Source organism: Tubulanus polymorphus, chromosome 7, assembly GCF_964204645.1.
Source record: "Tubulanus polymorphus chromosome 7, tnTubPoly1.2, whole genome shotgun sequence".
NCBI classification, from domain to species: Eukaryota; Metazoa; Nemertea; class Palaeonemertea; order Tubulaniformes; family Tubulanidae; genus Tubulanus; species Tubulanus polymorphus.
Genome location: NC_134031.1, coordinates 8,062,219 through 8,087,603, shown reverse-complemented (window position 1 = coordinate 8,087,603; position 25,385 = coordinate 8,062,219). Strand labels below are relative to the sequence as shown.

Genomic DNA, 25,385 nt, shown 5'->3' with positions numbered 1-25,385 from the left:
GACGAAAAACTGTTTTTGGCGGGAAAATTAGCTCTTGCATATAAAATTGCAATGACCTTGATTGGGGGCGTCGTCTTTACGAGCGAATGTGATTGGCTGCTTTTGGGATGTACGGGGAATAAAGAAGATTCCAGTTTCTAGGCGCCATTTTGTGGCGGTCCCTCGAGGTCCCCATTGTTGCGATAATTTGCGCTATTTTTTGAAACAAAAGTTTAGATTGAATATCATATAGCTCTACATTCCCTTGCTTGATTAACTTGATTTATACACCGCTATGAAGGAAATGGCATCTAGATTTTTCCTAGTGATTCTCAAATATTTTGACCGCAACAATTGGGAGCAGTAATGATATTAAACCAGGAACTGCATATTTTAACCGCACGTCAAAAAAATCGCAAAGTTTATACATTTTAAAATATCTAAGTATCTGTTAAAGCTATATTTCTCATTTTTTCTATGTTTAAAGAACATTATTTGCAGTTTTGGCTGCGTTGAAATTTTTCAAATATCTTTCCTGACAACTGATCTGTAACCGCTTGAGTTTGAGATTACGTGCCGCGGGAATTTTCCACTGTGCACCGCCGTGTCACTGAACATGGAAATATGCGAACGAAATCGCTAAAATTCCATTTCATATCGTTTTCATGGATACATAACGGTTGTAATGGTTATGATTTCGTAAGATTTACCGATAATGGGGAAGAAAGATAATTGCTGTGTAAATGGCTGTCAAAATAGTAGAGATAAACCAGATGAACAGAGAAAAGAAGCGCACGTAAAACGTTTGCAGTTCCATCGACCACCAGAAGGCGACAGAAGAGAATAATTGGTTAACGGAAATTAGAAAAGGACGGCCAGATTTTGAGATCAATACTTATACTTATGTATGCTCAAACCACTTCCTGAATGGGCGACCAACCGAAGAAGAGCCAATACCGACTTGTTTTATGACGAATGGGGCCAAAGCACCACGACGAAAGCTTCAAAGAACCAATTCTTGTTTTTGTGAACACGAAGAAGAAACTTTGCACACAGACGCAGCGACAAAGGCGGTTGGAATACAGACACTTGGTCCTGAACTTCGTTTTGAAGATCTTACTCGAGAGATGGATGTTCGGTTTTACACGGGCTTCGAGGGAACAGCTATATTTAATATGGTTTTCAGTTGGTTACTTCCCGAAGCTAGAATCATGAAGCACTGGCGGGGCAGAGTTCAAACCACAGTCACAGATAGCAGCAAGCGAGGACCCGGGCGGAAACTCGATATCGAGCAGGAATTCCTCTTGGTTATGATAAAGTTGCGGCTAAATCTGTTCACCGGAGATCTAGCATCTCGATTTCGAGTCAGTAAAAGCACAGTATCCAGAATATTTCACACTTGGATCTGTCTCCTCTCAAGGGAGCTGTCGTTCCTTATAATCTGGCCATCAAAAGGTGATGTGAGAATAACGCTACCAAAGGTTTTTAGGAAATGGTTTCCACGAATACGATGTGTAATTGATTGCACAGAGATTCCCACTGAAACACCTTCAGCTCTTGACATCCAAGCGTCTCTGTGGAGTGACTATAAACACGACACAACGATTAAGTTTCTGGTTTCTATATCTCCAACGGGCGCCATCACATTCGTTTCAAAATGCTACGGAGGACGTGCAAGCGATAAATATATTTTCACAGACAGTAAAGTACTGGATTTGATTGAAGCAGACGATCAGGTCTTAGCTGACCGTGGATTCAAAATTACTGAAGAACTGTTACTTCGACGTGCAACATTGGCTATACCACCGAGCGTGAAAACTGGTATTCCGCTCAGTCACGAAGAATCAGTAAAAACAACGCGAATTGCAAACACCAGGATATTCGTCGAGAAAGCTATCGGGCGTATGAAATACTACAGGATTCTCGCAGATGTGATTCCTTTAAAGTTGTTACCACTTGTTGATGACATTGTCGTGGTGTGCGCAGCATTGAGCAATCTCAGATCTCAATCTCAATTTTTTACCAATTTACCTGCAAACCAGCTCTCCGCAATTTAAATCTGCGGTGTTTTGTGGCGTAGAGTCTCATGAAGTCACTTCTGGCATTTTGTTCGTTTATAATGCCATGTTTTACAGCCGGTAGGTGGTCGATAGATTCTTCACCAAAGATGAGGTTGTGTATAATTTTTGAATTTTTAACTGGTCTTTTGTTACGCAAGAATGAATTATATTTTGTCATTATAGAGTGACACTTAGATGCCGTGATCCTTCCCCTTCTCTGATCTTGCCAAATATCTGATGACGCTTGATCTCTTGTGAAGATTTCAACGTAATTTCTCTCCTTCTCGCCTAATCTGATACTGTTTATTACACTTTCCACGGGGACATCTTTAGGTTGTAATTCCAATACTGCTTCCACTGTATTTGGCGGGAGCATACTTCGTCTAGCTTGATTTCCAGTCTGGCCTGCTATGGAAGTTAGGACGGCGCAGTTAGGGACTGTCACATGAAGTTGTTCTAGCCTGGTGCCGATTTCTTGTTCAAGCTAAAATGGTTTACAACAAGTTAATATATCAGAATGTGGAAGTCAATTTAGGGGATAACGATAGACCTAAGTCAAAAACTTACGTTTCTCTCGTGATCCCTCATTCTGGGATCGTAAGACGTATTTGCTGATCCTCTTCTTCCTTCTAGTTGGACGATATCCAACCGAAGTTGCAGCTCAGAGATCTTTTGTGGTGTTATCATTTTCACTGCGGGAATATTCCACTTGCACAGCAGATCGGTCGATGAAGGGGTCTGCAACCACATTTCGACAAGCGTCTGTGCTTTGTATAACATCGCCACAACATGATTACATGTGCGACTGTATCCCGCTGTACAGGAGCACCAAGCAGTAAGGATGAAACCATCTTTGGCAAAAGCGGCCCAAACATTTTGAGAAGCCTCGGACATTTTTTGTGACGGTTTCACTCGACAAGATATCACAACGACATTAGCAATTAAAGCAGTCGAAATAACTCCAACAAAATTACTTTTATAATACGAATACGCCTTCGCCGTTTTGTATCTTCCCATATAATCTACATCATGCTCTCTATTTCTCAGTATAAATTCGAAAACCTTACCGATGTCAAATTCTTTGGGGATTACCGAAATATCAGTCCCCCATTTGATGCTCTGCTTTAGAGGGTCAACGCCCAGTTTGGCAGCTTTCAGCCGAGCATCATATTCCCTTTTCAAAATATTTATTTTCTCGGGATCTCCAACCGTAAGCGGTAAATTCTGTTCAAAAGCACAGAAAGCTCTCGCCACGAGTTCGTTTTTGCTACCAATTACAGTAAGTCCTCTTTCTGACAAGAAATCCTTTAATTCTCCAACGCTACAAAACTCAAAGTCCTCATAACACTCAAACTCCATTTTCAACGGATATGACAATATAGATAACCATAGAAAAAAATTGGCTACAATTAAAAGTCCAGTATTATTTTCAAATATATCATTTTAGCGATTTTCTTCGCATATTTCCATGTTCAGTGACACGGCGGTGCGCAGTGGAAAATTCCCGCGGCACGTAATCTCAAACTCAAGCGGTTACAGATCAGTCGTCGAGAAAGATATTTGAAAAATTTCAACGCAATGCAAATAATGTTCTTTAAACATAGAAAAAATGAGAAAGATAGCTTAACCAGATAATTAGATATTTTAAAATGGATAAACTTTGCGATTTTTTTGACGCGTGGTTAAAATATGCGGTTCCTGGTTTAATATCATTACTGCTCCCAATTGTTGCAGTCAAAATATTTTAGAATCACTAGGAAAAATCTAGATGTCATTTCCTTCATAGCGGTGTATAAATTAAGTTAATCAAGCAAGGGACTGTTGAGCTATATGATATTCAATCTAAACTTTTGTTTCAAAAAAGAGCGCAAATTAATCGCAACAATGGGGACCTCGCGGACCGCCACAAAATGGCGCCTAGAAACTGGAAACTTCTTTATTCCGGCGCTACTAAAATGATTATGGGAAAGCCATTAATGGCGAACGTTTCATTGGACTAGGTGCCGTATATGTGCGAATTTTAAATGCTCATTGCTGGTGAGAATATAATTATTTCACATATCGCCATAGGTATTGTTTCATTTTAATACCTGGTGATTGTTTTGATTGAGATTGAAGTGAAGCGAACATTCACTATACAAGGCCTCCACGTGCGCATTAAAATAAAATTTAAGAAAGATAAAATACAATAAAAACTTCTAGAACTTTGAAGTCACGAATTAAAAAGATTGTTCAAGCAATGCCCTTACTCCAAACAACCTCTAGCTTTCAAGGTAAACCACACTTTGCCCATGGGCAATTTATTAGTGACTGTGCCTGGTTTTTTTGTGGCACAAAATGTCATTCAATAGGTGTCTGATTTTTATGAGCGCACGGTCTTATGAATGGTTCAAGAAATGCGTGGCAAAAATGATATTTTTATGGTTGATTTTGCTGATCCTTGATTTTATGGCACAAATGTATGATCATCGATGACCTACCTATGATCTTGTGATGGAGTTTCCTTGTATTGCTAAAGTTTAATAAAGATCGATTGTATTCGTATGCATCACAATATTCAATCGCCACTACTCGCACCTGCTACAACAGCTACGGAAGTGTCATTGGTAGGCCATTTAGTAAAACATTTACACTGCTTAACTAAGCTTCAGAATAAATCATCATTTTATGAATAGAAATATTCATTTGAAATATTTTGCATTCTAAAATTCATTTTGGGTGTGCCAGCGGTTTTCATGGTTAGTTTCATGAAAAAAAATAACTGATGTATGAATATGCCGATGAATTTTACGCAATACTTATTTGCATATAGAAAATACAAAAAAACTGATTCAATATTGTGTAGGATATTTAAAAACATCATTGTCACAGTAAAGGCTTTGTTTCAAGAACCAGGGCATCATAACATGATAGTTTCCTTTAAGTTGATGACCTTAACAGTGTCTGTGGCTGAGAGCGAAATCTTCTGACAAGAAATTCCTCAAATCAGGGAAATATTTGGGAAATTCATTTACATTTCATGTTTTGCATTTGCCAAGTGCAATTTTTTTCAGCAATTTCCCTTAAGAATCAGTTTTTAACAACCAGTCACAATTATACTGTTGACTGTAGCATGATGGTATCTGTTCTGGTTGGTCAGTTCTGGTCAGTCGCCCGGTCCCCCTGGCTGCTGCCGATAGGTCATGTTTCTGCTACTGCGTACTTGTTCATTTTCCTGAAAGTTATCTGGCAATGCTTAGTCTTGAATCAAGGATAGCTGCTAATCATTGCCCACAATCTATTTCTTTTTACTCTCTTGTATTGTGGACTCTATTTAATTAGCTCCACTCTCCATTTCATGAAGTAAACCACTGGGCCCATGGGCAATGATTTCTACTTACTCTCACCTACTGAAGCTCAACACATACCGTAGGGAAACATGGAAACAGGACTGAAATAATAAATAGCTGTGGCGTGTGCATTTGAGAAAAATGGTTTATTGAAACAAATGTTTTATCAATAAAAATAATGTGTCGATATGTGGAGAAGCCACCATGAGCCTGTACTTTAGAGAAATAGTATTCAAGTAAAGCAATATATTTTCGCGGAAGAAAATGCGATTTGTCCAAATATGACATGATTTCTTAATAGGGAAGTTTCCAGTTACCAGGGACCATTTTGAGGCTTTCTGACAGGTCCCGCATTGTTGGACAGATTTTAACATTTTTAAAACTAAAACCTTTAGGGCAATTGATATTGTCGTCCATCCCTCTTTAGGCACAAAATTTAAACTTATGAATCTTTAGAAAATGGACAATTTCTATTTTCTGATGGTGTTTATTTCATTTTTCTTGGCTGCCACAATCGAACACAGTTACAGTTTAAAAAAGATACGTCACTTTTGGAAGGCACCTCAAAAAAATTGGTAATTTTGTGTCATTGGCTGTAACTTTTTCATTTTTTGAGATACAAATTAGAATTTCACTGAAGATACGTATGATGCATGGATTTTGTGATAACTCAATAATCAAATTAGATGCATAAAATTCTTTGTGGCTGTTTCATGGTATGAAGAGGAACTAATAGAATTGGTGGTTGTTGCATTTGAAATATAAATTTTGGAGTTATAGATGACCCTAAATCATAAATTGTATGACATTTATCCACAATCGATAATTATGCCCTGCTCGCGATGTGTGATGAAATACATAATATTATTTTTTATTATCCTTTAGTTAATTCTGTGAAAACTATTTAAATCTACATACCTTTAGGGACTTTGATGTATTAAAAAGTCCAACTTTAGAACTACCAAAATGTATTGAATAAAGTGAAAGTTGATTGCAATATCTACCGGTACTAATGAGATTCATTACTAGATTAAAGAACGGGCCTGGAACCAGTTTCTGTTCTCACAAACAGAAATGGTTCAATCCAACAAACCGACAATCGATATTTTGAAGTTTCATGAATGTTGGCCATATTTTTTTTAGCTCCGGAGGAATGAGAGAGCTATTATGACTATGTCTGGAAATCAGTTGTGTGTGTAACTGATGCGAAGCACACACTCGTCTCTAAGACTGCGTTTGCAGAAAGGAATAGTTCTAGGATTTTGGCTAAAACTTCTTATCATTGTAGTACACTGAATGATGATGATAGTTGATCAAAATCATTTTAGAAAATATTGTGAATACAAATCTGTTGGCGAGTCATTGAAATTTGTTTATTAACGAATTTAATTAATATATGGATGACTACATCACTTAATATTATAAAGGCCTTTTAAACATTGTGTCTGTAGATCTTTTTTAGGCCAGTCTCTGCGTATAGCTGTACTTGTACTACGTGAATATAGCCAAAATGCTTTCCAAAGGAATAGCTTTGTCAATACTTGATTAGCAGAAGAGTCCTTGTACTGGTAAATTTTACCGAACACTTACTTCGGTTCTAATGTTTTAGAGAATTACCTTCTAAAAGTTGCATAATAGTGTAGCCAATTTGAAAGAAATTTAGTCCAGGTGGAATAAGATAAGCTTCAGGAAGCCAATCAGAGAGTAAAGTCTCCTCTCTGATATCAGCATCTGCGCACGTGAAACCCGCGGCCCCAGTATCATCGGGGTCATCCTTATTACCGAGATGACGTATTTTACCGAGATGAACCGAGACGAACCGAGATGAAATGAAATATAGCATATTTATTTATTCCTTATCGATTTTAACACTTGAAATCATGTTATATCAGTAATAAATACCTTCTAGAGTCATATTTTACATATTTTTTTTATTTAAAAAAATTTTGACCTCAAATACGTAAACTCGGTTAGCAATAAAATTTCATTGAATTTGATTGATCAACGATCTCATCTTGGTAAAGTTAACTTATTTTTCTACAAAAATATCCGACAAAATATGTAAAATATTACTCCAGCAGGCATTTATTACTGATATGATATGTTGTCAATTGTTAAAATCGATAAGGAATAAATAGATATGTTATACTTCATTTCATCTCGGTTCGTCTCGGTTCATCTCGGTAAAATACGTCATCTCGGTAATAAGGATGACCGGTATCATCGTATTCTAGAATACTCTATTTCATTCCGAGTTCATTTTATGAATAATTTCAAGTTTAATATCCCTGAAATCTTGAATTGATTCAGTTTATGGGAGGACTTCTTCAAATGTACAACCGAAAACTTATCTTTGATTGTGTAAGGGTTGGGTAAAATAGCATTTTCTCAAGTCGCTGCTGTAGGCGTGGATCCTGTGATATGCTCAATAGCCATGTGCTTGTAAATTCATTTATTTTTATTCAGCAAAAAGCATTGAATTCAATTCAATTTTATTCAGCAAAAAGCATTGAATTCAATTCAATTTTATTCAGATAATTAAACAAACAAATCGAATTTTATTCACGAAAACATCAATTTTAAATCAGTGGCAAATCATTGAGAGGAATAATATAAATTAAATCAAAGCAGAAAAATACAGCAATAGCCCACAAATTGCATCATATTCCTCCAACAAGTGAACTCTAACAGGCTGGCTATCGTGCCCTGTGGGGCTCTTCTAAACCATCATTGTGACTTGATTGAGTCAGTTATCAGTATTTCATGACGCATAACCAGCGCTGGTCTTTCGTCTAAATCTAAAGTCGTTGAAATCTTATGTTAGCCTAGTGGCTTATCGGTAATTGTCAATTGACAATTTTGTAACGTTTTTGATTATGGTTCTTGTCCAATGAGAGAGTGCGCGAATGTTCGAAGGGAAGAACTTCACACAAATGCCATGGGTTGGCCAAAAACTTATATAAATCCAAGCCGATTACTTCCCCAGTGCTTATCAAGTCACACTTTAAAGCAGTTTAACCCTTTAGTGCTGACTAATTAATACCCTATAGTGCTGGAGATATTTTGGAAATTTTGAAAAATTCCATCCCAGTGTGTTGAATAACGGGAATACCACTATAGTGCGTCTACACCCTGGCATGGTGTATCGTTAGTTACTAATATTTCACTATGTTTGACAGGTGCTGCCATCTTAAATAGAGATAAAAACTAATTACTAATTACATCAATACACCGCAGTGCGTTGTACTAGCAAAATTCATCACTGATTTATACACTGCACTACAGTGTAGATGCACTGAAAGGGTTAATGAGGGTGTCTCGACCGCGTTGGTAACAGTAGGCAAACTGTTCCATGGGTTCACAGAAGTTCGTTCTATATCTCAGTTTTTGAATCTTGAGGCTATGACCATGGGGTGCGAGTACTTCTCTGAAGCGGCGGAATGAGTTCATCTAAAACAGAATAGTGGTTATGAATCAGCTTATATAAAACTCAATCATCATATCTCACTTTGAAATTTTAGTAGTAGTCGAGTGACCCACTCAGTGGTGCAGATTGTGTCTTAAGGCGCGTTCACACGACGAAATTTAGACCGGTCTAAATTTGGTCCGGTCAGATTTAGACCGGACCAAGCGTTCACACGGGCAAAAATACCATTCCAAATTAGACTGGTCTAGTTTAGACTGGTCTAATTTGGCACGGTCTAAAAGAGCGAAGCAGGTCCGGACCAAATTTTGAACCGGTTTAAATATGCGTGTGTGGACCGAAACTGGTACCAGGTCCGGTCTAAATCGTAATTCTGAATCTCTGCGGTAGATGTCGCAACCTCTGCGGTAGAGTATGAGTCCAGTTTATTAAGTTTTAAATGCTTTTATTACCGTTTATGTAATTATTTTTAAGTACTGTTTTTCCTCCATATTCAATGGAAATTTTTGGTAGAGTGTGAGTCCAGTTTATTAAGTTTTAAATGCTTTTATTACCGTTTATGTAATTATTTTTAAGTACTGTTTTCCCTCTCTATTCAATGGAAATTTTTGGAGCGTAATTCGTATTCGTATATCGCGATCATCATCCGTTTTACTGCCGTGCTTTGAACCATGTTTAAACGACACTTAAAGAGTTTCAGCACGATAGAATAAAATCGAATTCGCAAAAATGTATACACCTGACAGCGGATCGAATTGGTCAAATGAAGAATGTCTTGCTCTACTTGGAATCTGAAAGCAAGTCTTCATCCAGGTGCAATTAATTATTTAGCAGATGGCGACATCTTGTGGGCCCGGTGACAAGCGATTTTTTTCGCGTGTCAAAACGCCGTGTGAACGCTCACCAAAGTTTGGTCCGGTCTAAATTTGGACCGGAGCAAGTACGGACCAGTTAAGACCGGTCTAAGTAGTTGTCGTGTGAACGCGGCTATAGAGACTTTTATGAACTATTTATAGTCATATTAATTAGATTAAATCTTGAAGGGATGGATGAGAAAATTCAAATTCATTTAACCCTTTCCGTGTTGACTAATTAATACCCTATAGTGCTTGAGAAAATGTGAAAATTTGGGAAAATTCCACTCTAGTGTGTTGAATAACGGGAATAGCACTATAATGCGTTTACACTGCGGCTGAAAGGGTTAATTGACAGAAATAAAATCAAATCCAATTCAATTTCATTCAGCAAAACTCGTAGGAAAAACAAATCAATCTTAAGTATTTGTTTGTTGAAGTATACAGGCCTATGTGTTCTAGTTGCCAAATGCGACTGCACAGTGTTAATCAAATTTAGCAGAGTTTGTATATTCACAAATTGGCAAAAATAATTCACAAAAAGTTACACGGCAAAATCGGACCTTGCCGACTATTCAGTAGTATGATGCTTGGTCCTTTCTAAATTGATGAAACAAATTTAGACTTTCTAAATATCTACAATTAATTTAACTAATTTGATTTTGCCTTGTTTTTCCTGTCTAAATTTTGTGACTTCTGACAAAGATTCATAGACTATTAAGATTTTGGTACGGATAAAAAGATAAATTTCCATTTCGGTTTGGTTACTTCTGGTATATATGGTATATATGTATATATTCCCACACTGTAGTATGTAAAACTGAACCTTTCCTTATATATTCTTGATGAAACTTGATCAGGTCTGATTATGACGTGAAGAGCAAATAATCTCTTAGACGTGCTAGTAGACTCGCTAGAAGGCTTTTGACACGTTTAGAACTCTCCAATTATAAGTGCTGTCATATGTTGCATTGAATTCGTGTTTTCCTGTTTTACATTGGCGAATTTTGAGACGCCCGGAACAATTGTTGCTTCTTAGCAGCGTTACGTGTATAACCATTGAGCAGTAAAGCTCTGTAGATCGACAGTGGGAATAACAATCCTCTCTCGAACACCTGAGTCTTCTACATACCAAGCGGTATTGTACTAATTACCTACGATGAAATAACAATTCCTGTTGCAACTTACGTCGATCTAAGCGGCTATTCATAGTTGATTTTGTTTAAGTCGATTATATTGATTTCTTCTTTCGTGCTCAAGTATTTGGTACATGAGATTTATTCGCGGAATTCTCATCATAATTGTGATATGATCAAGGTTAGGTGATTTGAGATATATTTTGCGATGAATTGGTGAGGCTGCCTCAGGTTATATATAACCTGTTCATGTGACCAGGCAAACTGTTCAGAATCTGGTGATTCAAAAACGTAGTGATTGATTTGTCAATATCAGATCAAACCCATTGAAACCGAGGTGAAAACTAGAATGGGTGGTAGTATAGAAAGCAATATGCTTCATTTGAAGTGGAGGGTTATGCACTAAAAGTCTTCTGCTTCTATCCTGCATCAGTGTTGAGCTCTTGTCAGTAAATGGCGTTTCATCAGGTATTATAACTGAACTGCTGTTTGACTGGCACGCTACGAGGGGTTAAAGTTTTCCAGTAAATTCACTTGCACTCTTTACCATGATCATCTGCTGTGCATTAAAGCTAGATGCGAGATAAGTAAGTTCTACGTAATCGTGTCTCAAAACAAAACATTTCTTCCGAGAACCGCTTTTTGTGCCATCAGTTTCCTTCACCTTTTCGACATAGATGAAGACTATCATCTATACACGCCGTATTTCAGCGTTTGTTCAGTAAATCAACAGAACGGAATATATGTAGGCTTCAAGTTCGTTGAAGTCGACATCAGTTTGGATTAATGGGTCATATCAAAATATATCAGAACTTCGTATTGCGACGACTACGTACTAGTGACTAGCAAGTGTATGTTGTACCTGTTTGGTACAGCGGGCAAAGAACATGTATGTGGAGTCTGGGCAAGCGACGCAAACGGAAATCTAAACTTCGCACAAAGAGGTAGGAAACAAGAAGTATGAAGTGTTATAAAGTGTTCAGATTTTTCTGGTTCATTATTCATGGGCATACCTGGAATTGCAGGTAAAAGGTTCTGTGAGAGCAGGAACAACAAGAAACCAAACTTAACTTAACCTAACTTAAACCTAACTTGAAAGTTTAGTCATACCTTTTATGAAAATACAACACATATATTGCCTAATGTTATCAACAATGAATAATATACTATAATACTATAATATTGAGGATCAAAGAGGTGATTTTGAATTTGAATGTATCAACGATTGATTTGAATCGACTGGCGGCTAAATCCGATATTGTTGACGTAGGGCACATCCTCTCAAAATTTAGTATGTATTTAAAAGATATAAAAGTTTTTAAAACAAAATAGGAGTGATGAAATATATTTCATCACAAAACAAATGCCAAAATTCATAGAGTCGTAATTGTTATTTTGAAATGCCAATATTGATGACGTAGTGCACATCAACTCAAACAGAACACCTTAAATAATGCATACTACTCAATGTATATTAACATGATTATAGCAGTTTTAACGGCATCAAAAGAAGTTACAAATTTTCATGCAAAATATTCTTTCTGTGGATGGTTTGGAAATTTGAAGTGGTATAACTTCAGTAAACTACGGTATGATGATGGCGATGACAGGGAGAATCTTTAGTACCAACGTAGATCCTCATAGAGTTGTTTTTGGTGCAAAAGATATGTAAACTTTGATGGCACTAGATAGCTGCATTGCTAATAATAATCAATAACAACATTAATTTATTCAGCCTAAAATCCATATGTAATATGCTCATCGATTTTACATCATATATAAAAAAAGAACAGAACAGAACTAAAATGGGTTAGATTAAAAGCTTTTTATGAACAAATTAGTTTCAGGATAAGATTCAAAAACATCAAAGGACTATATTTGATTAGACTAGGTATCATATTCCAGAGTAATGGGGCAGAATATGAGAAGACACTATGCCCGGCAGAATTTAGATTAATGCGGGGGGAGGTATGACTAGCAACGATTGATAGTTAATGGATGATTTATTTTGCACTAATGACTAGATATTGTGGGGCCGACACTGTAAGTAGTCTTCACTCAAGTTGGATCCGATCGTCTCTGATGACCGTTTTATTCTGATTTTTGTTATTATATTTTTGAGACATACTTTCGCGGTCCAAAAAGATCCGACTAGTGGAGTCTACTGCATATCTAAAAAATAGATACGCTGTACTTAGTTTCTGGTAAGTTTTTAAAAAGCGTCATTGGATTGAATTAATGCCAATTGATCCAATTTGATGTATCCGTAATCTCATTCCATGTACTATGCTTGGCTGCTGGCAGTCATATGGCTGCTTGTTTGATGTGCCGTGATATTAAAACTTTATAGATGATGAAGCGCGTTGTCGATATAAATCACAATCTCGCTCAGTTTGTTTTGCAATTCCATCATTGGTGAATCGATTTCTACAACAGTTCTCATTTTGTATTTCACGAATGATCTCCAATTCTCTAGCTGCGTTCACACTACGTTGCTAAGAACTGTATAAATTGACCTGTTCCAATTAAGTATCGACCAAGCGTTCACACTAGCAAAAAGTCTGTTCAATTTTAGACCGTTCCATTTCCTAAAAACCGACCAAGGTCTGTTCCAAATTGGAATGGACTCAAATCTCTGTGTGGTCAGAAACTGTTTTAAATAGAACTCTACAATATGAATTCAATTGTAATAAATTATGAATATTTCATCAAGCTGATTAATATAGTTTTCAGATTTCTCATGAATTCTGTATTGCATAAAACTTAATAGATAGGCTAACAGATTATTATGTATCTTAAAATCTGTCTATTGCGTGTTTCTCCTCAGAGTGTCCAGAGTGTTTTGAAAATGTCCTAGAATTTACCATAGATTTGATATGTGTCAAGATATATGATAAACTACAATCATTAAAATTTTGAAAAAACAGCCGAGGACTCATAAATCTATTATTTAGATATAAATTCCTGAGCAAAGTACCCAGCTTGCGTGGCCAGTCATAACTATATGTTGCTAATTTAGCAATGCGTGCGTGAACGCGCACTCTGATTTGGTCCGTTCCAAATTTGTTCCGTTCCCGGTGCGAACCCATTTGGAACGGTTTAGAACTAGAAGTAGTATGAATGTGGCTTCTGAGAGTTAAGCAAGCATGTTGAAGTTGTGGCAAAGTTAAATGTAGATATAAAAGTTTTGATTACAGATACAATAAAGGATGTAAATAACTTGCTATAGATTGCAAACTAAAAAAAATTCCGTCAAAATCTATTTTCAATACTAAACATCAGCAAATTAATCCTTTCAAAGTTATACAGTCGAATTGTTATTGGATAAGTCATCACATTGCTTTTAGTTAGTCCCAATTTGTATTTCAAATTCAAAAGTGTATTTCTTCATTTGCCTTATAGTAGTCAACATAATGATGGTCCCTGCTAAGATGACTTGTGCCAGTTTATAAGTATAAGTATAAGTATTTATTCACATAATAGATTGATACAAAGCATTTAAGTATAGATAGTTTGACTGTCAATAAGTTTTTGACATTCTTGTTTTCGTCATTCCATGTGGTCTTTGTTTTCTTTGCTGCACTACTCTGCACTGGCAATAATTGCGTGTGGCTGCTGGCAGAATTCAGCTTTTGCTGTATTCATCAAAAATTGTCATGAATACTGATGAGTTGCATACATCAACGAGTTGATCAAAATGACATTTATTCCATCACACGCTACCACAGCTTTTTTGTTCATTGATGGCTGTCAGGACAAGAAGTTGCCACCAAACCAACATCAAAAGCTCAATCATCTCTACATTACTTTTGAATTTTGATATAGGAATGAGAGCAGCTATTTGTCTGATTTTCTACATTATTGTGGATGAAATCACTTATCACACTGAGAAAAAATGCTTGTATCAGTATTTTTGTGAGTGGTTTAACAAAACGAACCCTACATAGGTTCTCTATATTAATGGTTTCCCCATCTGCACTTTTTTGTTTGTCAACATTTGTGTCTGCAGGTTTTTAGCCAACTTGGGGTGTAGTCATCTGTTGTTCGTAGATCTCCTAAACTACAGGATCTCTCTTCTTGTAACTTTATAACTTAATACATGTTTCTTTGGATATGAGGTTGTACACTTGCGTTTTATTTTGTGGTTGGATCCATGATGGCTGACTGGCGGCCACATTTGTTGGATTTCCATAAAATTTAGTGTGAGGATTTGAGGTTATCCATGAAACTTTATGTGATACAGCCTACAATTCTCGATTGATTTTGAAACTGTTTTAGGATCGAAGCAGGTAAGATATCCATCCCTATTGAAAATAGAGGTAATCGGGCATCAAATATGGCCGCCAGGGCAGCCATCTTGACTTGTTAGCATGATACAGCCTGCAATATGAAAGTAAAAACAAATCTGTGTGTTCGACCAATAATTCTTGCAAAGTCAAACAACAATTAAGTAAACTCACTTATTTAGCTTACCCCGTGGAGGCATACGTGGCATAGCTACGTCTAGTTACAAAGAAATGTTACAGATATGCAGCCCATGGAATTATACGCCCCTGTGCAGATTTTCAAGGTCATATGATTTTCAGGGGGTGCTGAGTACATAAAAAGAAGTACATGAATACGATTTTGTATAAACTTTCAAACAGGAAAAGATTTTTTAATCAAGATGTGTTGCATATATGTAGTCAGCAGAATGATACATCCCTTGGCAAAATTTCAAGGTCATATTCTATCCCTGCAACAAATCTGATTTCATTCGAATGATGATTATTTTTATGTCTCTGATAGCAGTATTTGAAATTTGAAAATTGTAAAGATGTGTTGCACATAAAAGTCCATTGCTTCCAGGAGGAGAGGTTATTACATAGGGTATTGTAGGCCGCAAGGCGTAAGTCTATTTTTGGAATGTTTTGAGGATACTACAATGGATTTTCTTGATATTCTTATTCATTCCTTCATATATATATATTCTTAACACATCTGCAGCTCAGAAACTGACCCAATCAATATGAAATCAGTACTTATTACATATTTTCGAAGTTATCAAGGGAAATTTTGATGATGCTTCATTCTATTATCTTCATCTTACATATGTTTATGTATCCCACTTGCGTTGGTAATGCTACTTCATGAATGCGCGTTCACAATAAGTAATTCAGTGATTGACTGAGTTTGTAATGGAGTGGATCTCTTTTTACTGCATACCAAGACAATATCTGCTAAAACCTATTTCATTTGCTCATCTTCATCTGATTGGTAGCCTTTTTTTATCGTATATCTAAAAAATAACCAACCACCTATAATCATCAGCTTATTTGTATCTTAGACGACTGCTAGAAGGCTGTACAGTACTGATTTGTTGTTGTACCTCATATGAGAACTAGGGTTTATTCCAGATTTCTTATGATTTACAAAGAGAAGACGTGATCCCAAGTGATACTCGGGACTCGACTCTGCCTGAAATATGGTCGGGAGATCGTCTGAATATAGCCGCAATCTCACAGATGATTTCGCCCAGCCAAATTGGCATTGATCAGGCCTGAGTCAAATTTGGCTTGTGCCTAATAAGAGAATTTTGGTGGAGCCAAATTTGGCCCTGGCCAAATAGACACCTGTGTGGACAATTATACTGGGCAAAAATGTTCATACGGGTGATCACAGCTTATATTAATTCGTGAATTTGAACGCGTATCAATGTGGTAACTTGGTAACTAATGTGTAATATCCTTTTTTCTTCATTAACAATCTCAGTCTATCTACTATAATTGAAAATATCATAACCATAGCATTTTCATAATGTATTGAAAATTTGTGGTTACTTTTTTTTAAGTTCAAAGTTTATCTTCTTATACATACAATATGTCATGAGATAAAAACCTTGTGAATTCCACTCTGCATCGGCTAAATCTGGATTTGCTCGAATTTGTACATGTAAATTCCACAATAGGCTAAATCTGGATTTGCTCTAATCTGGACATTTACTGTCCATAAGTCTAGCATTTAGATTATTTTTCATCTGGATTTATCTTATCAGCCCAATTGATAGATTTTCTGGGTTTTACAGTACTGAATGTAAAACTATATAACTTTGACAAATACATCCTTCAACCTGAAAGACAAGTGATCGATGGTTTTGAACCACTATACTGAGAAGAATAATTGTAGAAATTTACATGAGAACTGTGCTCTTTTGATATGACGTTTTGCTCGTTCGTTTTAAGATTACAACCGACTACGATTATATGTTTTTGACATTTTTCTCTAATTTATTAGAAAAGAATGGCATATTTTATTTGCAAGAGAATTCTTCCTGTGAGGTAAAAAAAAGGCCTAAATTACATGTATGTATATACCTAATGATTTGATTTACTCACCCGGTGAAGCGGCAATTAATATCTACCGAGTATCATGATGCTGGTTGTATTTTTACGATAAAAAATCACAGGTTCAGAAATAGCATGTGTGGTGGTACTATGATGGTGGCTTGGTATTTGGTATAAAGTTTGTTCACTGCTCGTGCAATCGTGAATTATCAGACAAAATTGATTTCATGAGAGGGGGCTTCGAAGTCATTTTCTTAACTTAAGAAAATGGTCTTCATTTGACAGGCCTAACCATTGATGGAACACACGCTCACTTAACTTACATGAACTACATACAGTAAATTTCTATATTTTCTTTATTCAATAATGTAAAATAAAGTGGAATTGGCAATCCTATGCCAACTGAATTTCTGTTTTGGTGAGTAGAGTGACTACTAAGTCCAATTTTGTGGGCTTGGTGCATGTTATATAGTAATAGAAACTCATTACATGTCACTATGTTAAGCAAATAAATAAAAAAATATTTTCTAACTTGTATTCTCTATTGTATTAGATGAGTACCCTGCGTTAGCCCTGAATTTGTTAAGTTTTTAACTGTTTTAATGTTGTATATTACTCCATGCATCACATTTTAGACCAGCCTGGCCTATTGGGTAATGTCCTCTGCACATTCTGACTGCAGCAAATACACTGTCCAATTTATCTGCAACATTGACGTAAAAAAAACAATCCCCGCACACTAGTGACAACGGCCACTGTTTTGGCGCATTGATGTTATACCCTGAATGACACACACACTCAAGTGTTTGGGTTTGTTGCAATGAAAAATGTTAGATATCTGCGCCAATTATGCCAGAAACAAATACACATACATTTTACCTGCACGGGGAATTCTGCACTGGCGTATTATATTGGTTGTTGCTAGTGTGCAGCAGGCTTAAGGCATGAATTTCACATAACAATTGAAGAAATCTGTAAGGAACTTATTGAAAATAGAGTAGAGTGGGAATAATTACATTCTCCTGGTCTATTCTAAACATATACGCATTCTATGTATTTTTTACATTTCGACTTACAAACATCTTAATGCAATTGTAATGACGAGAATGTTTCTGTCATTCATTATTATTTTTTTGTAAGATTGCTTAAGCATATCAATATAGCTGTTGGTCAGGCACTGATTCATTTTCTGCTTCCTAAAAGCAAGATATACATTCATTCGGTCAGTTTGATTGTTCAGTGCGCTGTAATATCATTGCGAGCTTACCTACCACACATCCTTTACAAGTGGAAACAATGAATATTAAGGCTGGCTTATGTTGACAAGCAACGCGACGCCTACCGACACAACTGGGTTTATCACCGATTAGCGGCATCTAGCGACCTACGAGAGGTCTATCGTTTCGACATAAGACGGCAACCCGACGCCTACTGACTCGTCGCAAGCCGTATCCGGCTTGTTGCCCATGTTCTACTCCGGCCTACGGTGGGCGGACAGTTGCTTTCGATCGCAACTGACAAAATGACGGAGTTGAGTGCAGGGGTTCCAGCCAATAAGAGACCGCATATACCTACTACAAATTATGACCACTAGTTAGCGTCATTCGTAATTAGTCAATAACTTTCAAATTCAAGTAGTTCAAAACGTAAACCAAACCTTCAGCACGGCAGATGACTGGACCGACGATCTAGAGACGAAATTGGTAGAATTGTGGTGTGAGCCACAGGGGCTCGTATCAGAGTTTTAGGTAATGAAAAAACGATAATCTGTTAATCCAATGTCTATATACTCTAGAGACATTGGACAAAAACGATAATCTGTTAACAGATTATCATTTTTACATTACCTTAAACTCTGATACAACCCCCTGTGGTGTGAGTGGCCATCTTTATAAGATGTCGCTAGCACATCGTATTCAAACCAGAACCCAGAAAGATTTTAAAGGAATGTCTTTTCTAATAGAAATATATTTCCCAATAATTCAAATTTATTCTCAAAATGCTTGTCACGTCATCATCTGAGCCGTTGCAATTGCCAGTAATCGTAACCGGCATAAGCAGGGAAGCAACTGGAAGGATCTCGTATCCCGCTAGTCGGCCTCAGTTGCTGCGAATTGGAGCGCAGTCGACATAAGCTGGGCTGCGATCGCGGTAGCTCTCAGTTACATCGGTAGGAGTTGGTAGGCGTCGCGTTGCTTGTCGACATAAGCCAGCCTTTAGGAATGGGACCAGTTATCTTCACCTGTCAAGGGATTCAAACACACTAAGCTGAAACCATTATCCGATCCCCTTCACCTTGTGAATCGTTTGAGTCGTTACCAGTAATTAACGACATTAGGCTTATGTTGAATTTCCGGTTAATGGTCCAATCAGCTAACATTTTAGCAAACTAGAAAATATTTTCACAACTTGACAAGATCGTTTACATCTTCATTATATGACGTCATGTGCAAAAGAAAATGTGCAAATGAAATCAAGCGAGTCCGGGAGCGATACTGGACCCGTGGCAAGCAAGGATGGGAACCAGTAGACATCGGTCAATGCGATTCCGCGCCGAAAATTCGATCTGAATACGGAACTGAGCTGGCCACGTATTTTCTGTAGTGTGAACGCAGATTCAGCGCTTAGCTAGCCTCGTATTTACATCTTCGTAGTACAATACACTCAGCACTATTTACACTCCCCTCTATCGGCACACCGGGTGACTACTATACTGGGCTTACTAAGTGCTGAATTGCCGACTCACCGTGTGAATGTTACTAGCTGTGTAAGCGCCATATTTTGGTGAATTCGGCACCAGGGCGGTGCGGTACTTTATAAGTATCGAATCTAGTGTGAACGCGGCTTATGCTGGTTTTTAGCACTTCTTCGCATTTCAGAGACCCAGGGTCATTATCCGTCAATCATGATTCTTGTGATAAATCGCGTATCCAGATGATGTTTGAAGTATTTAAGTCATGAGGCTGTTGAATTGATGTAGCTGTCTAAGAGACGTCTATTCATCTTAAGTAGCTTACAGAAGGCATAGAAGAATTGATTGAATTTGCCGTTCAGATTCATAACACTTGCCTGTTGTTCCAATATCGTTTGCCTGCAGTTGAACACTGTGTCACAGCTATGGTATAGCTTTCGACACTTTGATTATCTAAGATCTGAAAGTGGAAATGGTTGATGGTTACAGCATTGCTGGAGGCGGTTTAGAATATTAAGTAAAATGTTGTTTGGTCATAGAAATTTTCCACATCATTTGTGAATCTGTGAATGGGAAATTTTGGATCGTCGTGGAATTGATAGCATCGTTGTGCATGCATGATTTATCGCGTTAAGGAGGTGTTCGCTGTTGTCAGATCAAGATTCGCAGTGGATTTGTTTTGCAGCAAAAGCAATTTTTGCTAATCCTTGAACTGCATTCGTGAATTGTTTTGATACCATATGACAATACAAGAGATGACGGTAAATGTATCCATCTTCCCGAAGGAAGATAGATAAACATCTCCGCAAATGTTTGTGTTGAGCTAGACTGGTATACATAAAATGAAGTCATGGCACATGAGACCATGCCGTCATCATGTTGGATCTAGCGGAGTGTATTGTGTTCATATCATTCTTTCTATATCTAGTTTTCTTCATTTATTTCGCAATCTAACGCAGATATGAACCAATCCATTTGACTGAGGATTATGAATTTGTCGTACATTATTCTGGACGATTAAGGGTCGTCAGTGATTCGATTCTTTTTCTATAATCTAAACTGAGTATTACGTAAGACTCGATCCTCGGAATATCAAGCTTCAAATTCTTTAAATGGAAAATCGAATATATTGGAATAATCATTTTCATTAAATTCCCTGTTGTTAAAATGTTGGCTGTGGCTAAAATGGTATTTCATTATACTCATACCAGGAGATACAGGTAAGCTGGTCTAGTGATGATAGCTATTATGAATGATGTATTTCTAAAGGCTCTTTATCTCATTGTTACCCCACAACCTTCCTTTAAATATTCATCTGCCCCTAGCTTGGTGGAATTTTCTTTTCCATCGTATATGACCTATGAATGAAATGTGGTTGCGTTTAGAAACATTTTGTGTTGGTAGTTAATTCCATTGTTGCGTACTAATTTCATCACTAATAACAACATGCAGTTGACTTGCGTTATGAAATTACATGCACTGCAGTCGCAATAGTGAAGAGGGAAATAAACTCATTTTCGTATGATTATGGTATTTATATTCGGTCTAGCATTTTCGCCAAATCGCCGAAACTTTTAACATACTTATCAAACACGTAGTTTGTATGTTTGGCGTGAAAAACTGTGGTTAGTTCCATGTGTGGATAACTATAAACAGTGCAGCTTATAATGCCAATAAGGTGTGTTGTCTGTCATAATAACTACCATGATACAAAGACTAATCTTATCTCGAAACAGAGAATATGAACTCTAGTTGCGTTATGCATTATGTCGTATAAACTCATACATGGATTAGTTATTCGTCTGAGTTACTTGTGAACATGTGAATTTTAACCATCTCCAATTTTTGGTTAGATGTGGTATCATGAAATTCGCAGAATATTCTGTATGTTCTGCGAGGTGGAGACCGCTGATTGATGGCTAATGAAATTATGAATTTTACATTATTTGAACATTGGTAGTGCGTTATGATTAACTCTTTATGACTGTGAATACTGTCGACTTGTCTAGTCATGACATAAGGTTATGGCTTAATTGGACGACATTAAGTTCTTAATCCCGAGATGACACAATATGACAAGTTGGATTTACTAGTCAATTTGACTTACGTAATGAGGTGATGTATTTTTTGTTTGTTATACAGAATTGTCAGGGGTCGATCCAGAGCCATTCTGTGTGATAAGGGAAAGGAATTTGGTTACAAAACAGTGATTGTGCCGCCAAGTAATAGGGACATTTGAAAAAATCAATAATATCGGGAGAGAAATTCAATATCAATGCATCTGATGCTGCACTGTAGTACGTTTGCTTCTGTAGAAGAAAATGTAGGGACAATGAAATAATTTCAATGTGATAGGTTCACAGTGCGGATCCAGGACCAGTTTTCCATTGTATTTCAAATTCAGAATAGCATTTTATATTCTAGATTAAGGCACCTTTTTATGGCCACTGACCAATTGACAGGAGCCTTTGTGGTATCATAGCCCCGCATGAAATGTTGTATATATGAACTGTTTTTCAGGGTATAACGGACAGAAACTGTTTTGTAGAATTGTTCACAATTGCCACGATCACACAGACATGGTTTGGCCTGGGCCAAATTGGCACGGATCAGACTCTGGCCAAATTTTGCCAGTACCTAATTAGAGAGCGCGTTCACACGCAAAAAATTCACTCGATACTAAACAATGCTCAAACAAAGCTACGCGGATCATTTCCAGTGCCAGTTGCAATTCAAACGCAATCATTTGTCTGGTGCTAAAATTTGGCTCAGGCCTTGGGCGACGTTTTTGGTCGGGCCAAAAATGCTCGTGAGATCGCGGCTTAAGAGATCAGTGATAAGGGCACTTTTCCAATCACCACTGCATACACGGAATATAGCCTGGAAACGCGCCTGGGTGATGTTCCTGCCCTGGATACATTTTCAATTTATTATGCCTGCTTTGTTTCAATGTGATGTTTGTCCTCTTGTCATTATGATCAACTATCTGCCTATTTAAAGCAATTTATCACATGCACGTATCATACTTTATTGATGAATTAGACAAATAATCATCTATCTTCCTGCAATTCTGCAAACATAGTTTTCTCTAACCCAGCTTCCTCGTGCTTCCAATGCTTGTTTGTATTTAGAAGTTTTCTGATCAGGGGAACAGTACAAGGCATTAGTTAAATTAGTTCTTTATTGCAAAAGCTAATAAAAAAGTCCATAAAAAATGAGGCCGATTTTAAGCAAAATTTGCCAAATTTTCTGGTATTAGATTTGAGAGTAAAAATGAGAGTATCCTAAAAAGCTTCCGACATAAAATTCACCATACTCAGCACTCTATGCATGTTTTTGACTTTTCGAGGGAAATTTTTAAGACTTTCATCTTGATGTTTGATATAAGTATTCCTCTAGGGCATATCATAAACTGAGAAAGGGTTTCAGGCTTGAATCCCTGGCGGGGGGTTTCAATCAGTCAATTGTTACATAATTAGCTGCGATCTCTGTTCTTGGCAGTCATCATTCATGAGCTGCGACCACGCAGAGACGATTCGGCCCAGACCAAATTGCCACGGTTCAATTGGTCAGCGCCTAATTGTAGAGTGCGTTCACACATAAACCACTCACTCCATACTATACAAAGCGAAGTGACTCACTTCCTGTACCTGTAGCAATACATACGCTAAAATTTGGCTCAGCTCAGGTCTGGTCTTTTTTGGTTGGGCCAAAACGGGCCTGGTCCCATTTGGCACCCGTGTGAACAGTTGTTCCGGGCCAAAAATGTTCATGTGATCTGTATTGTAGATGAAAATGCTTTTTGCCGAATGTTTATGACAAGTAGAATTTCCATAATCAAGAAATTCTGAGAAAATCATTCGCTAGTAAATTTAGTAGTAGATTTATCTGACAAATTGTGTAAGGCTAGCTTTTTCTACCTTCATACCTAATCATACCCACCTGCTATCATTTATGAATTTTGAATGGTCACGAAAGGGTAAATTACCTGTTATTTGTCAATCAAATTCAATTTAAGGTTTATCGTCTGCTAAATGTTAAATTAATTTCAAAATAAGACTGAATTCGAACTAGAAAAATATCCTGACATATTTCTATCACTAGTCACCAATGCCTAGGTTGGTGTTAGATGGCATAGCCTACTCATTGAAAAAGGTTGGCACAAAAATTCCTAAAAACTGACTGCGCCTGCTATTACTATGTAAGATTATAAGAATAAAGATCATTTTTTATTCCACCGTATTGAATTTAACGAATATAGAAAGACATAAAGCCTTGAAATCTGGGTACACATGTCTTTGAATGATTGAAATATTCAACTCGACATCTGGCTATCGCAATATCCAGATATCATTGTATGTCCCAACTGCTGTTAATTGAATATCACTGTATCTATCATTACCTGTACATAACCTAAACATATCTGCCTGTCTCTTATTACATCAAAAATGCATGTGGTTTCTGCTACTTCACAAAACCCTTTTGTTTGTCAATTTTATTCAGAAATCGCACTAATTAATGGAAAAATCTGAGTATTTGTTTCTGGTAACTGTCTGTGTTACAAACAAAAAACCGTTCCGTCTCAATTCAGAAAGTGTATTTTGGCATACAAATGATGCACATATCATTTTGAAGATTGGTTACATTAATACAGTTTAGCTTCAGGCTGATTTGGCTGTTGTGTATAAGAATTATTATGAATCTATGACTTCATCATGATCAATCCTACAGGTTAACCAGAATTGATATATGGGTTAATGCCCTCTTGCCTTTCCTGAATATTTTGGTTATTTCATCATTATTTAGCTTTATATCCACCCCCCTGAAGTCAGCACCTGTGGTGTATGGTAGCTGCCAGCTCGTGAATCTGTTTCTCTGGTGACAACATTATGGAATACTAATTATTTCTGTGAACTTTGTATACTGTTGTATTATTCATTACGTGTGCGATAGTTTATCACGGATGCCGAATATGAATGACAAAACCAACATTTATCAGTCGATCAAACATGCTAATAGCACATCCATTTATACCTTAAGCTTTTGCTTTAGCATTCAAACCATCTTATATTATTCATTCTGTCTATGTATATAGATACATGTATTGATCCGTACATGTGCCAGTACATGTACCAGTTAATGAATGGAATGCGAGTCATTAGTTGGTTGCGATTGCTCCAATCAGTCCACCCGACCACTTGTTTAGGGCAATTTCCTTGATGGTGGGGGTATGGTAACATCTATCGCTATATTATAGGCGAAGCCCCGGCTTATAATTAAGCTCAATGGATTTCTTATCTTAGGTTTAAAAGTTAGTTCTGTGACTGGGAATTTCTCGCTGCTGTTTTCCGCAGTGATCTTTAAGTAATCTGGTTATTGATCGCGCTGTGTATCGGAGAATCATGACGTCTACATCGATCAACCCATCACTAGTCCGATAACTAACCTGATTAAACCTCATAGGGAAAAATCTGTAGGTTCAGATTGGCATTTGATTGACAAGTGACTTTAATTTACCGGTAGGTTATATTTCCTTTCCGCAGTGGAGTCACTTTTCATGATTATGTCAACATGATGAAAAATCTAAT

General features: G+C 37.0%; 2 protein-coding genes across 2 annotated transcripts in view; both read left to right on the top strand.

The window, feature by feature from the left end:
- Window positions 1-25,385, top strand: part of LOC141908624 (uncharacterized) — a 45,763-nt gene that overhangs the window by 11,932 nt on the left and 8,446 nt on the right. The window lies entirely within an intron of this gene.
- Window positions 948-2,036, top strand: LOC141908365 (uncharacterized). Its single transcript, XM_074798390.1, has one exon. The coding sequence runs from the start codon at window positions 948-950 to the stop codon at window positions 2,034-2,036; it is 1,089 nt and encodes a 362-aa protein (XP_074654491.1).

Bases quoted from the DNA above. Each gene is read 5' to 3' on its own strand.
- LOC141908365 (XM_074798390.1), top strand. From the start codon at position 948: ATGACGAATGGGGCCAAAGCACCACGACGAAAGCTTCAAAGAACCAAT.